Below are 14,992 nucleotides of genomic sequence, written 5' to 3'. Positions count from 1 at the left end.
ACCAGCAGTTAGCGTAATGGCTATGTCACTGGGCTCCCACGTAGTCGACCGCGGTTCGCGTCCTGGACCCAGTGGCTTAAACTCATGCTGGGGCGTGTGCGTGCGTGCTCAAGATCCCGAGAGGAGAAGGGATTGTGGCGTGGCCATTCCCCCTGGGGGGTGATTTCTCACTTTCTGTCTCTATGTCTCTCTCTGTCTGTCTGGTGAGCGCATGTGCCCTATAGGGAAAATCTCTCCAAAAAAAAAAGTAAAAAACAAAGGCATTCCTTAAGAGATTTTGAAAAACCATCTGGTATTGTTCCTAGTAACCTCCATCCAAAGCTTGTTTTTTTAATGTACTAATAGCTTTACAGGAGAAAATCAAGTTTCTGTTGATACACGTCTCTCTCCCTAGAGCTGCCGTCCAGTAGCATGCCTTCAGTTCCTACATGTGTTCTGCTCTATTTGCAAAGTTGTTGATAAATACGTCACTGTCCCACCTTAAGACAACCTCAAACTAGTGTGATCAGAAAGATATCTATAGGACAAACAGATACGGAATGTGGTGGAGCCATAACACTTGGGACTGTGGTTCTCACATGGGAGAACCATGTGAGAAGACAACCCCCAGGGAGGTTGGGAGTTGTCTCAACATAGCTGTGAAAATCATCCCAGAGATTTAGCATCTCTAAAGGCCCCAGACACATATTGTGAACCAGCTCCACATGTGTGCAAGGATCACTGATTCAGAGCTTTGAATAAGGTGCTATGGAAGCCCAGGGAGACTGTGATGGGCTGTGCTAGGGGAAGGAAGGAAGGAAGCAAGGAAGACAGACATGGTGAAGGGCTCGGACAACGGTTTAGCACAGCGTGTCCCTGAGGTGTAGCCTGGCTGGTAGGGTGTAGGATACTCAGGGCAGGGAGGAGTAGATGAAGGTGAAACAGGGACTAGGCTGTGAAGTCTTTCATGTCTGGTCCACATGGACCAGGATTAGCATAGAAGTGGAATAACTGGAAATGAGGACCCAGAAAAAGAAAATTTCAAGGCCCTGATTTACTTTAAGTTCCTTTGAAGACAAAAATTGAATTTTATTCCTTATTGATCCTCAGTGCTTATCATAGGTCTAGATTTCATTAAATATTTACCAAATTAATAAGTGAACAATAGGGGCCAGCAGTTGACATAATGGCTATGTCGCTGGACTCCTATGCAGTCAACCATGGTTTGAGTCTCGCTCCCATGTAGTTGACTCCGGTTTGAGTTCCAGACCCGGTGGCTTAAAATTCATGCTCATTCCATAATGTGGACTTGATTATTCTCAGCTGATGCTTTTGTTGTATAAAATTCCATGTTAACAAATTCCTTCAGGTATTATTAAGAGAGACTCCTGGGGACGAGCAGTTGGTGTAATGACTATGTCATTGGACTCTCATGTAGTTGACCGTGGTTCGAGTCCTGGACACAGAGACTTAAATTCATGCCAGGTGTGTGTGCATGTGTGCCCAAGATACCAAGAGAATGGAGGAGAAGGGATTGCAGCATGGTCATCCCCTCTGGGGGGCGATTTCTTGCTTTCTGTCTCTCTGTTTCTTTCTGGCAAGTGCACATGCCCTATAGCAAAAACCTCTCAAAAGAAAAAAAAAAAAAAAGAAAGAAAAGAAAAAGAAAAAGAGACCCATGATACAAAGGAATTTAACCAATACCTGAAACCCCATGATAATGCTGAGGTATGGACAGACAAGATGACTACAGCTTAAAACGAACCTAACCCAATGCCAATCACTGCCCGGGGCCTGGACTCTTCCGCAGGAGCCATCCTTGCTCCTCAGGTGCTCTGCTCCCCCTGGTTTCTTCACCACTTGATATCTGCGGTATTACATCAGCATAGTGTAGATAACGGTGATATACATGGCTAGGATATGTGGGTAACTGTGATACGAGACTATCGTAGCATACCCAAAGAAAGAGACTGACCCATTTAAGCTTAGGTATGGCATCTGCACAAAGGCCCAATCCAGGACCATTCAAAACCATGAGGACCACTGGCACAAAATGTTTAGCCGAGTGAAAACCATTCCCACTGTCTGTAGCATCTGTTCTAACTCATTGAAGACAAGTTCTCCAAGCCTGAATGTGAAATAGGCACTTTTAGTGCTTCTCACTCATTTGCCTTAATTCAAAAATGATACAAAGATGGGAACAGCAGTTGGTGTAATGGCTATGTCACTGGACTCCCATGTAGTCAACTGCAGTTCGAGTCCCGGACCCGGTGGCTTAAACTCATGCCAGGCACATGTGCATGCGTGCCCAAGATCCCGAGAGGAGAATGGAGGAGAAGGGATTGCGGTGTGGCCATCTCCCTTGTGGGGGGGGGGGATTTTTCACTTTCTGTCTCTCTGTCTTTCTGGTGAGCGCATGTGCCCTATAGCAAAAACCTCTCAGAAAAAAAAAAAAAGATACAAAGCTAAAACAGAGTTTCTGTGCTTCAGAAATTTAATGTATCACAGAGAAACAAACACACACAGAAAGATAAGTACAGTATTGTGTAGTAAGTTCCTCAAAAGAGGTAGAAACGGGTGATAACATCACATCGGAAGGTGCTATGGTTTGGGTATCCCCCACCCCCAAATTCATATGTTAGAACCTGATTGTATTCAAAAGGTATTAAGAAGAAACTTAACAAAACTTAACACCTTCATGGTGTTGAAAGGTGGGCCCTTTGGGACCAACAGATGGCGTATTGGTTACGTATCTGGACTCCCACATGGCTGACTGGGGTTTGAGTCCTGGACCTAGAGGCTTGAAACTTGCACTGGGTGCCTATGCATGCATGCCCAAAGTCCTGAGAGGAAAATGGAGGAGAAGGGATTGCAGGATGGTCATCCCTTCTTGAGGGTGATTTCTTGCTTTCTGGCTGTCTGGCTCTCCAGCAAGTGTATGCACCCTCTAGCAAAAATCTCTCAAAAAAAGAACGAGAAAGAAAAACAAAGAAAGAGAAAGAAGAAAAAAGTAAAAGAGAAAAAGACAGAATAAAGAGAAAGGAGAGAGAAGAGAGAGGAGAGAGAGAGAAAGGAAGGAGAAAGAAAGAAAGAGAAAAAAAAGAAAAAGGTGGGCCCTTTATGAGTGATTACGTGAATAGGGTGGGGTCCCTATGATTGACTCCTGCTGGATTTATGAGGAGAAGGAAGGTGATCAGAAGAGGGACTCACAGATATAGACTTGTTCTTTCATGATGTGACTCCCTGCATGGCTTTGAGACCCCACCAGGAAGACCCTTACCAGATGTGGTTCCTGAACCTTGGCTATCTAAATCATGAGCTGAACAAATCTCTGTTTTGCAGAAATTAAACAGATTCAGGGCAGCTGATGGCATGGTGATTAAAGTAGCTGGATCCCACATGGCCAACTGCATTGTTCAAGTCCCAGACCTGATGACTTGAAATTCAACATGCTGGGCACCTGCGGGTGCATGTCCAAAATCTTGAGAGGAAAATGGAGGAGAATGGATTTCAGAGAGGTCATCCCCGCTGGAGGTGCTTTCTCACCTTCTCTCTCTCTCTCTCTCTTTCTCTCTCTCGTGAATATACAGACCCTATAGCAATTTAAAAAATATGAACTAGATTGAGGTATTTTCCATTATCAGTAACAGAACAAACTAGAACAGAGGAACATTAATTCAAAGTTGGAGATCAGAGAAAGCTTTCACAAGAGAAATGAAACCTACATCTAGATTTGAATTATGGATAGGCACAGAATAAAAGAAAGAAGGGAAAGTGGTCCCCAGAAAGGAAGCAGTGTATGCAAATGGCATGAAGCCATAGGAGACACGGTGAGTCCAGAGGAGGGACGGCAGTTCAGTCTTATCCATAAGTGTGGAGCCTGGCTAGTGATAAGGTTGGAGCAGCAGCAAGGATCAGGGTACACAGAATTCAAAGCCTTTAGCCTTTTCCTTTTGAAAGAGATTTTTTGCTATAGGGCACATGCACTCACTGGAGAGACACAGAAAGACAGAGAGATAGAAAGTGAGAGATTATCCCCTAGAGGGATGGTCACGCTGCAATTCCTTCTCCTCCATTCTTCTCTCAGGTTCTTGGGCACGTACGCACACACACCCATTGTGAGTTTTAAGCTACCAGATCTGGAACTCGACTATGTGGAAGTCCAGTGACATAACCATTACACCATCTGCTGGTCCCTAACACATTTATCTTTTATCCTGAAGGTAACAAGGAGTTCCTGAAGGGTTTTAAGGTGAAAAGTGACATCTGCTTCATATGAGAAACTCACTATGGCCACAGGATTAACAGTGCATTAGAGGAGACAGCACTGGAGAAAGGAGTTGGACTAGAGTTCATCCAAGGGTCAGACATTGGTAGCCTGAACCATGGTAGGGCTGTGGGGAAGAAGAGAAACAAAATAAAGATATAGGAGGAAGTCTTGACAAGTCCCAGGTATTGACATCCATGTGGGGAAATGGTAATTTGCTTTTGCTGAATGGTCAGCTTTGATAGGAAGCTCAAAGACCTCCTTCAAGAATGCCGACATGTAAAATGTTCCTCTGTGACTCTCAATGTTTATCTGAAGGTATAGAGATCTTTGGATCTCATGCTCATCTAGCTTCAAAAAGAGTATTTATCATATATAATGGGACTAATAAAAGTTCACAAAAATAGAATTATATTTTGAGCTTTGAATTATAGTATGAATTTACTTTGATGGAATTTTTGTTTAATCCATGCAGTTTTTCTGTCATAGCACTTTTCCTAGACTTTTTGAAGACCTCTTGTATTTTCTCATCTTTCGTCAAATACTTACTGAGCTCCTTTTATATACCAGGAATTATAGTAGGTCCAGAGTGTAGAAAGGCCTTAGAGGCACTTACTGAATAATCAAAGAAAGAGTAGAACAAAATAACAAGGACTAGAATTGGTAACAAATGACTTCAGAATGCAGAGGGCTGGAAGGAAACAAACGTGATGGTGACACACTTCATGCAATATAGTAAGGAAAGGTTTCACAGAAGAGGTAATATTTAAGCTAGTGTCTACAGAATGACAAAGCAAAACCAGAGAAGAAGTTGGGGAACATTTTAGGCCAAGGAGCACCTGAGCACTGGGAAAAATGTTGCTATCTTATAAGAATTGAAATAGAGTCCATGTGCCTGGAGCCTAGTGAATAAGGAAGATGGGATGATGGAAGGATGGTGAGGAGGTGAGCAAGGGGCCAGCCTACCAGGACTCTAGGAACCAAGAAAAGGAACCAGAATTTGGATTTTATTTAAAGTGCAACAGAAAGCCAGTGAAAGAAAATAATAGCATATAATCCAATTTAAATGTTTAAAAGATCATCTAACTGTCATGTGGAGAAGAAATTAGAGGGACCCATAGATAACTTGCCAGGGAAGGAGAAGGCAATGATTTGGAGCCCTCGTGTGTCTTCTCTCAGAACCCAAGTGTAAGACTGAGTGGCCCAGGAAAGAGTTGGAGGAAAAGATAAAAATGTGGAAGTTCTCAGGATAGTTATTCTTTAAAGGAATTAGGAATACTAACTAGTAGTAAAACAGGAAAGCAACCAGAAAGGAGCCAGAGAGGTAGAGAAAAACAGGAAAGTGTGACAAAAATGAAGAGTGTTCCAACAGAGAGTCAGCCACCACCAACAGTCAATGTTGCTCGAAGGTTGGATAAGATACAAATGGAAAAGTCTCCATTGAAGGTTCCTGGGGACCTTGACAAGAGCTATTTTGATGGGCTGATGTGGGGGCAAAGCCAGATCGAAAGGGGTTGAAAAGTCAAAGGGTTAGCAGTGTTTCTCATTAAACCCAGTGGACTATATCCATGGACTTATGACTCCTCTATCTCCAAACTGCATCAGAATGATTATAGTTGAAAAATGCTAACATTGTTTTGGAGGTAGAGATGCAGCAACTAAATGAACAACGTAGAGGAAGCTGAAACCTAACTGAATGAAGAAGGGAATAACAAAGAAGTGAAATAAATCACATCACAGCAGGTTCAAACTCAGAAATAACAAGTACAGTGAAAGGCAAAGAATGAGGCCCAGGGCCTAAAACAGAGGCTTGGCTGAACGCTTGGATACAGAGTGGTTCTCTGGATCATCTTCTTAAGACATGCGGTCATATCACTGTTCCTTCCTAACCAGAAGTTTATTCTCTGAGAAAGAGACACAGAGAGAGAAAGAGAGAGAAACACCGTACTCAGGAACTTCAGGCACAGCAGAAGGTGAATGGAGGAAGATGCTAGAATGGAAAAGGACGGATCACTGAAAGTCTTCACACTAACCAGGAGGACCCCAACCCCTCCTTGTCCTAGTCCTGCTCTCACAATGTCAGCAATCAAGTGCTGATCTCTCTGGAGAGACTTTTGATCTGCAAATAGTGGCTTTAAGGTTTCTCTCAAATGAAACCTGGTCATGCAATCACCTAAGTCAAGCACCAGCTGACAAAGCCCTATACAGTTTCAAATCATATCTGAGTATATCCTTTGTATGTTTTGTGAGACTTGGGGCTTAATGTTTTGGGTGCACCTGCTTTTTTTTTTTTGGAGAGATTTTCGCTATAGGACACATGTGCTCGCCAGACAGAGAGAGACAGAGAGACAGAAAGCGAGAAATTACCCCCCAGGGGGGATGGTCACGCCGCAATCCCTTCTCCTCCATTCTCCTCTCAGGATCTTGGGCACACACGCACACACACCCGGCGTGAGTTTTAAGCCACCAGGTCCGGGACGTGAACTGTGGTCGACTACATGAGAGTCCAGCGACATAGCCATCACGCCAACCGCTGGTTCCCCACCTGCTTTAAGAAAAAGAAGAGCGTATAGAAGTGACACTTATTAGCATTATAGTAAATCTGGATCTGATCTCTTATAAATATGAAACAAGCACATTTTTATTAGACCATTGAGATACAGAGAAAATAGAGACAGTGCAAAGAATAGATGAGAACATTAAACATCAAGTTTATAATAAATATCCTAGAATTTATAAGAGAATGACTACATCTATATAACAAGTAGAGAATGTGCTGTTATTTTTTAAAAATAAAATATCAGCAAGAGGAAGGAGAGCTTAAAAATTTAAAAAATATGAGAACTGAGATAAAAAAATTCACTGGAAGAGTTGGATTAAAATGTAAGGAATTTTTCAACTACACAGAAAAAGAAATGTAAGGAAAAGTTACTGGAAGAGGAAAAGTAAGAAAATTACAGGGTTAATGCAACTACCAGAAGAGAACAGACAAAAATAGAAAAGTAAAGAACCAAAGCAAGGGGGAAAAAATACCAGAACTGAAGGAAATGGTCTCTCAATTGAAAGGACCCCTGAATGCCTAACATAATGAACAACAAAAGACTTTCACTAAAGCATATAACTATAAATTTTCAGAATATTAGAACTAAAGAGAAGATCTTAAGAGTTTTCAAAGGAAAGACACTCAAAAGGATCAGGAGTTAAAATAACATCAGTTTTCTTCACAGAAATTCTGGATGATGGGAGACATTTGGAATAATAATTCTGAGGGAAGCTGATTACCAACCTAGAATTCTATATCCAGCCAAACAACCAAACAAGTGTAATGAAGGAAAGACATTTTCAGATTTGCAGTAATACACTCAAAAAGTTCTTCTCAGGAACCCTTTCTTAGAAAGCTACTGGAAGGGAACCAGCAGTTGGCATAATGGCTATGTCACTGGACTCCCATGTAGTCGACCACGGTTCAAGTCCCGGACTTGGTGGCTTAAACTCACGCCGAGCGCGTGTGCATGCGTGCCCAAGATCCTGAGAGGAGAATGGAGGAGAAGGGATTGTGGTGTGACCATCCCCCCTGGGGGGTGATTTCTCACTTTCTATCTCTCTGTCTCTCTCTGTCTGGCAAGCGCACGCACCCTATAGCAAAAACCTCTCAGATAAAAAGAAAAAAGAAAGCTACTGGAAGATGTGCTTCAGGAAAACGATGGAGAGGGAATGATAAAGAGAAAGATATGAACTCAGGAAGCAGGGAATTCAACACATGGGTGAGACCAAAGAATCTCCTAGAATGATAAAAATGAAAGTCCAAGCACAGTAAGGCAGCAAACATAAGGAGTAACCAGTCTAAGACTAGAAAAAAATGTTGGAGGTTGTCAGAAAAAAGATCTCCAGGAAATATACAAGAGCTAATTAAAAGCTTAAAACTGTGGAAAAAAATCTTGGTAAGTGTATGATAAAATATTTTTTAAAAAATTACTGGAAGGCATATAGAAAAACTAAGCACATGAGAAAAAAAATCAACTCTGCATAAAACAAAGGAAACAATCATGAAATACAACCTGACTCAGCAGTAAATGTTTGCACAATTACATCATATTATGTAATCGCAATATATCATATCCTCATAATATAAACAGCATTAGAATTCAACCCAATGTTTGGAATATAATTCTATTAAGAGGGTGGATGGAGGCCAAGTGAGAAAGAGTTATAAGAGAGCCAAATCTTCAACTACTGTAACAGGAAGTCAATAATACTGTCTAAAATTGATGAATCAAGAATAACAGTAGTAGAAGCATAATACTTAAAAAAATGAGGATAATATAAGAAGAAACAGTTAAAAGGGGTTGAAGTTGATTGCCAGTGGTAAGACTGGGTCTAAGAGGGTGGGTCAAGGGATTCATGTTATTTCTTTATAAGACACTGGGTAATTATTTCATATATGCATACAATACATTAATAAGAGTACATTTTAATTTCCAAAAATATAAACCAAAGTTAAGAATTGGAAGCAACATGTATAACTTGACCCTTAAAGGAATTTTAGCTGTGCAGAAGATAGTTGCAATAAGGGGAGCCAGACTGGGTTCAAATCCTCCCTCCAGCAGTTACTAGTTAGGCAGGTGGCTTAACCTCTCTGAGCCTTGGATTCCTCATCTTTGATTGGAGGTAATAATTTCATAGGTTGTTGTAAAGATTAAACATGTTAATTTATGAAGCACTTAATGGCTTAGAAAATGTTTGTAGTTTGTGAAAGAAAGCGGAGAAATGCACAATTAGCTACTAACCCTAGGGAGGTGTAAGGTCAAGGAAGAGCCCTTGTCTTTGTTTCATTTGGGATACACTGGATGACACACTAGATGGGATATATTCATGTCAGTGTGTATGTGGTCAGGCTGAGATGAATACTTTAGAGATGGAGCGATCATGTCGAAGAAAGGCCAGAAAACTGAAGAAGTAGAGTTCTTGTTCAGGAGGAAGGAAGATCTACAGCTCACATGGATAGATGGCCTATTGGGTCAGGAACAGGGAGGGACACAGGTTTCCACCTTCTCCCTCGTATAGGTTTCCACCTTCTCTCTCATATAGGTCTTAAGAGATCTGTTATTGTCCTCTCTTAACTCAGAGTCTCAGGAGGATGAGGGTCCTTGGTGCTCTCCGGTTTGTATTCAGATCCCGCAAAGCTGCTGGCCTTCCTCAAATATTTGTTGTATGTCATCCTGTTGTCACCAAAGAGGGGGAGAACAAACGTTCTCTGACTGCTATCTTGTCACAAGGCTTGGAGTGTTGTTTTCTCAGTAACTTAGGGCAAGGTTTCTTTGTTTGGGTTTGAAAATATCTGTAGTTCACTTTCATAAATTTCCAATGAACTAAAATTTCCTAACGATATGCCAGAACAAAATTGCATTGTTATCAACAAATACGTCATTTCTGGAAAAAGTGTCTGTAAAAGTAGAATTCATTTTTGGCTCCTAAGAAATGGCAATAAGGTAAAGGACAAAGGTGTCATCTCTATCTACATTATGGAAAGGCAGACTAGAGTTTTCCCAGCTACAGAACCCAAAGGGCAGAGCCAAGTGAATCATGGGAGAATCTAGATTCTCACAGGGGAAATCTGTATAGCAGAACTCCCACACCCTAGAGGAAAACATGCTTTCTTCTAGGGAACAGAATGAAGAAAGAGCTAGACCTTTTCCTTCTCCCAAGGAAGAGCATAAAATGGCCCTGGTTTCCCTATTATTGTCTATGAAAGGTACCAGCATCCCATCTACTCAGAGCTCCAGTTAGATGCTTGTTCCTTTTACTTCCTCATTGCTATTGTCTGAAAGTCACTCATCCCTACTATTCGTTTATTTGTTGAGCTAACATTTCTTTTTATTGCCCACTCCAGAACCAGGCACTGGAGTGGGTGCTGGTGACACAGTGTGACCCGCAGGTCACAGGTCCTCCCTTGAACAGCTTGTCATCTACTGAGCACTGATATCATCTGACTGCTTCTGCCTCCACTGCTTCAAGCCCGTGCTCTCCTCTGGGCTGCTCAGCAGCCTCCTACTGGCTTCCTGCCAGGCTTGGCTGCCTCTGCTCTTCACCCTAGAGCAAGGGTGAGGCTCCAACAGTCCACAGTTGAATTGTGTCACTACCCTAATAGAAACCTTGTAAGGGTCCCTGCCATGAATTCCAAACTCCTTAGCAGGACTTATAGAACCCTTCCAGAAAAAACTCTCTGCCCACCCTGGTCCCTCTCTCAGTCCTCCCCTTGCCCAAGACACTGCTCTACTCATGCTGGCATTCTTGTGGTTCCCCAAACACTCTTGTAGGTCTTCACAGTTATGCAACAACACTGTCCTATGATGACTTCACCTGACAATTCTTTTCCATCCTCAGGCCTTTTTTGGCCTCTCCCCTCCCACCCTCACTTACGCTAGGTGTCCAATTTTTTACCTGTAGCAATCTAAATTTCTCACCACGTGCACCTTTTTATAGCTGATCATTTCTGTTTGTTTTTTGTAAGACTACCTGTTTCCATGTTAAAATGCGAGTTCCTTGAGTGGAGAGACCACATGCATTCTGTTAACCACTGCAGCTCCAGTGCCAGCATGTGTCCAGGGAAAAGAGAATAAAGAGCATGTTTACCTTTTGCTATGTCCACGAAGTCTCTCTTAGTAAGGGAAATAAACTGATTCGATATTGCCTTCTGAACTTCTTCCATTGAAGCAGGGATATTCCAAGGGAGGCAATTCTTTGATGTTGCCATTGCTTGACTTGGAGGTAGAGTCCATTGAAAAAGGTCCTACCAAAGCAAACACAATTTTCAGGAAAATCCACATAGGCACACCTAATGGAATCAACAAGCTGAGTGTTTGTATGTACATGGTCTTTTGAAACTTTGTACCCAACTGCCACGTTGCAGTTGCATGTATGTGGAAAGCCTACCAACAGAAGCCAGGGCTTTGCCAAACTGTGCACAGGGATTTTGTTCATTCTTGATGTTGCACACTGAGAGCAAGACGATGTAATTGCAAACTGCAAAGAGGTGTGCTTCCACCCAGAAATCTCCTACAGACAAGATCAGAGAAAACCCATGTTGATTCTACCTCTGGTCACAGTTTCCAAGGATTAGAGACAGCAGCTTCCTCCCTAAGGCAGCCGCAAAGAGAAACACTGCCTCATGTGCAGAGGCCTCAGCAGCATCCTGAGGACAAGAGAAAGGGTAGGCATCTCTCCTTTCACCCCCAAAGAGATCTTTATGATTGCAAAACTTGAAACTTCCATTCCCTCTCACCATCTTCCTTCTCTCATGACTTTGCTTTTGGTTTCCCTAAGAAAACTGAAGCCACCAGCAGAGAAGCTCAACAGCCCACTAGGCCATCTCCTAGCCACTGCACCTGCCCTAACATATGCGTTCCCAGACAGGAGTAGCTCGTGTTCCTAGCTGGGCCCAGCCTCACTTGGACACTAGATCTCAGTTCATTAGTCTACTCTTGCATATTGCTCCCACAATACTCACTTCTCACAACTTCAATTTCTCTCTCTCTGCTGGGTGGCTGCTATTAGTGTCCAAGTTCACCCTAATTTCTCCTATTAAAAACAAAACAAAACAAAATCCTCTCTTCATCCCTGTAGTTCTCCCTCTAGTTCATAAGATATTTCTCTTTATACTGAAATTCCTCAAAACAGTTATGTGTATTCACTGTCTCAAATTTGTCTCTTAAGTCTTAAGCCTGCAGGTTACCTCTTGATTCCCATCTTCCCCTTAGAATTTGTCTAATAGAATATATCCATTGAAGAGGCTGTTCGATGTGCAGCAGTTTCCACTGTCTGGCTTTTGTTGACTGCACACTCATACTACTGTTTAACTAGTTTCTCTATCCCCACTCTTAAAATGGCAGCTGGACTCAGAGATTCAGGCACAAGTTAGATCCCTTGACTAGAGTGTAAGAGGCAAATAATCTATAGTGGTTTCTCTTTGTGTGATGTTAGCTGCTGTTGTTGCTCAATGCCTAGATTAATAGGGTCTGTAGTCTGCCAAGCAAACATTCATTGGCTGAGAGCATACAGTCAGTCCTGTCTGCCTCACTATCTCTCATTGGCTGAAAGCACACAAGACAGTTTGCCATGCTGGCTCTCATTGGCTGAGGACAGGAGAATTTGCCATGCTAGCTCTCATTGAGTGTGAGCCTTCAACAGTATTTAGAGGAAGGGAAAAGCATGCACTTGTGTGTTTGTATATGTATGCATACATACATATATATGTGCATGTGTATATACATATATATACACATACACAATATAACAGTGCAATCAATTCTTTTACATAAATTTTAAAATTTTAAGGAAGAGGACCAGCATATGGAGTAATGGTTATTTTGCTGGACTCCCACATAGTCGGTCAGTTCAAGTCCTGGACCTGTAGGCTTAAAATTCATCCTGGGTGTGTGTACACGCATGCCCAAGATCCTGAGAGGAGCATGGAGGAGAAGGGATTGTGGTGTGGCCTCCCCCCCACCCCACCTTGGAGGGGGGATGATATCTCACTTTCTGTTTCTCTGTCTCTTTCTGGCAATCTCATGTGCCTTATAGCAAAAATCTCTCTTAAATTTTTTTAAGGAAAATGTTTGAGGTTAAAAGGTTATAATGAATGGGTACCATGAGAAATTAAGTTGAATGGGATGTGTGTATATGGATTCTAATGACTCTTAAGTCCTACATCTCCAGTTTATCTCTTTCGGATGAGCACCAGACCTCTGTTTTTAGCTCTGTTTTTAGCATATTCAGCTGCCTGCTGGACATATCCTCAACCAACATGTCTTCAGATGAACTTGCGTTTTCCTATATGCCATCTCCACCAACTCCTCCACCATGTTCCAGCTCAAGAAACAGCATCAGCATACACCTCTTTGTCCAAGTCAGAAATGTGACCATCATACTTCTCTCTTCATTATCTTTCATATCCTTTTAGTCATCGAATCTTGTCCATCCTACCACTTTGTTATCTATCAAATGCAACCAGGTGGCTCCATCCTGGGAGGCTCCATTGCAGGTGGCTCCATCCCACGTGGCAGGCTTATAAATGAAATGCTTTAGCACAGTGGAGCATTGTCTTTTATGATGAGAGAGGGGTACACAGTGCCAAGAAAACACAGAGGAAGGATCAATTACTTCCATCCTGGGTAGAAGAGAATCAGAGAAGGCTCTCTTTAAGCTGAGCCTTGAAAAAATATAGGCTTTTTCTTGGTGGACCAAAAAGTGCATTCTAGATAGAAGCAACAGAATAGCAGGCGTGTAGGTCTGAGAGTGCACAAGACGTAATACCAACTCACGTACTTGTACATGCTAGGTCATTGCAGCACTAGTCACAATACTCAAAAAGTAGAAACAGCCTAAATGTCCATCAACAAATACATGGATGAAGAAATTGTTGTCTGTACTTCAATACTGTATTACTTAACCACGTGAAGGAACGAAGTGCTGATATTTGCTACAACGTGACACAAAAGGTCACCTATTGTATGATTCCACCTATAAAATATCCAGACTAGATAAATACATAGAGATCAAAAGCATATTGGCAGTTGCCGGGGTTTGGGGACAGGAGAGAGAGGGAAACTACTTAATGGGTATGAGGTTTCCTTCTAGGATGATGAAAACGTTTGGAACAAGACAGACGTGGTAATTTCACATTAACACGATTGAATTAAATCCCAGTGTATTATTTAGATGAAAATGCTTAATTTTATATTATATGGATTTCATTTCTACTTTTAAAAAATCCTGAGGGAATGGAGAAGTAGTTAGAAATAAATGTGAAAAGGTAGACAGCAAACAATCTAAGGACCATTTACCCCAGGACTATAGAAGACGAAGGATCTTTGCCACATATTCAAAGGATCATTTCTATGGATTGTATTAAATTCAACAGATATGATATGTAGACATTGTCTTACTTGATTGAAGTGTGATTTATGGCTCCCATTTCCTCTTGACGTCCCAGTTTTGATAAAATCATTAGCACATGATTTCCACACATACTCATCATTGTAGTGTGTCTGATTGGAAATAGGATCACTAAGTGAATATGTGTATCCTAATCTTCGGATGCCTTTTTGACTGCAAAAAAATAATAAAATCAGAGTGGGAGATAAAATGCCAAACCTTGCAACAGTACACACCAAATCATTTTACTTGTTACGTTTTATTTTAAAGATCGACAGGTTTAAGACTTGTTTGCAGAAACAATTTAATTTCCAGGTTCCCATGAAAAGAAATAATCTTGTATCTCAGGATAGTTCTTAACAATAGTACAGGAGGCCTATCATGAAATAAAAAAGAATAACGATCTGGGACTAGCAGTTGGTGTAATGGCTATGTTGCTTGGACTCCCATGTAGTTGAGTGCGGTTCGAGTCCCGGACCCAGTGACTTAAACTCATGCCAGGCTTGTGTGCGTGCGTGTCCAAGATCCTGAGAGGAGAATGGAGGAGAAGGGATTGTGGCGTGGCCATCCCCCCGGGGGGTGATTTCTCGCTTTCTATCTCTGTCTCTCTTTGTCTTTCTGGCAAGCACACACGCCCTATAACAAAAAAAGTCTCCAAAAAAAAAAAAAAATTACAAAATGTTTGTCCCTCTTTGAAGATGAGAGGCCTCAGAGAGGAGAGCAGAGAATGTAGAATGTTTAAGATAACTCCTTTCCTCACGTGTTTAAAGACAAGCATTTTTTTTCTATTTTTTCATCCCCTCCCCTTACTCC

The 14,992-nt window shown here is 41.8% G+C and overlaps 1 protein-coding gene across 8 annotated transcripts in view; it reads right to left on the bottom strand.

The window, feature by feature from the left end:
* Nucleotides 1-14,992, bottom strand: part of TEX26 (testis expressed 26) — a 38,498-nt gene that overhangs the window by 11,169 nt on the left and 12,337 nt on the right. For all 8 annotated transcript variants that reach the window (XM_027775700.1, XM_006158428.2, XM_027775701.1 and 5 more), the window contains 2 exons: nt 14,191-14,353; nt 10,880-11,036 (listed from right to left, as the gene is read on the bottom strand). In XM_027775700.1, coding sequence (XP_027631501.1) covers nt 10,880-11,036; nt 14,191-14,353 — 320 coding nt within the window. The remainder of the gene's footprint in view (nt 1-10,879; nt 11,037-14,190; nt 14,354-14,992) is intronic.

Source organism: Tupaia chinensis, unplaced genomic scaffold (assembly GCF_000334495.1).
Source record: "Tupaia chinensis unplaced genomic scaffold, TupChi_1.0 Scaffold000597_1, whole genome shotgun sequence".
Lineage (NCBI taxonomy): Eukaryota > Metazoa > Chordata > Mammalia > Scandentia > Tupaiidae > Tupaia > Tupaia belangeri.
This window is presented reverse-complemented; position numbering and strand designations above follow the sequence as displayed.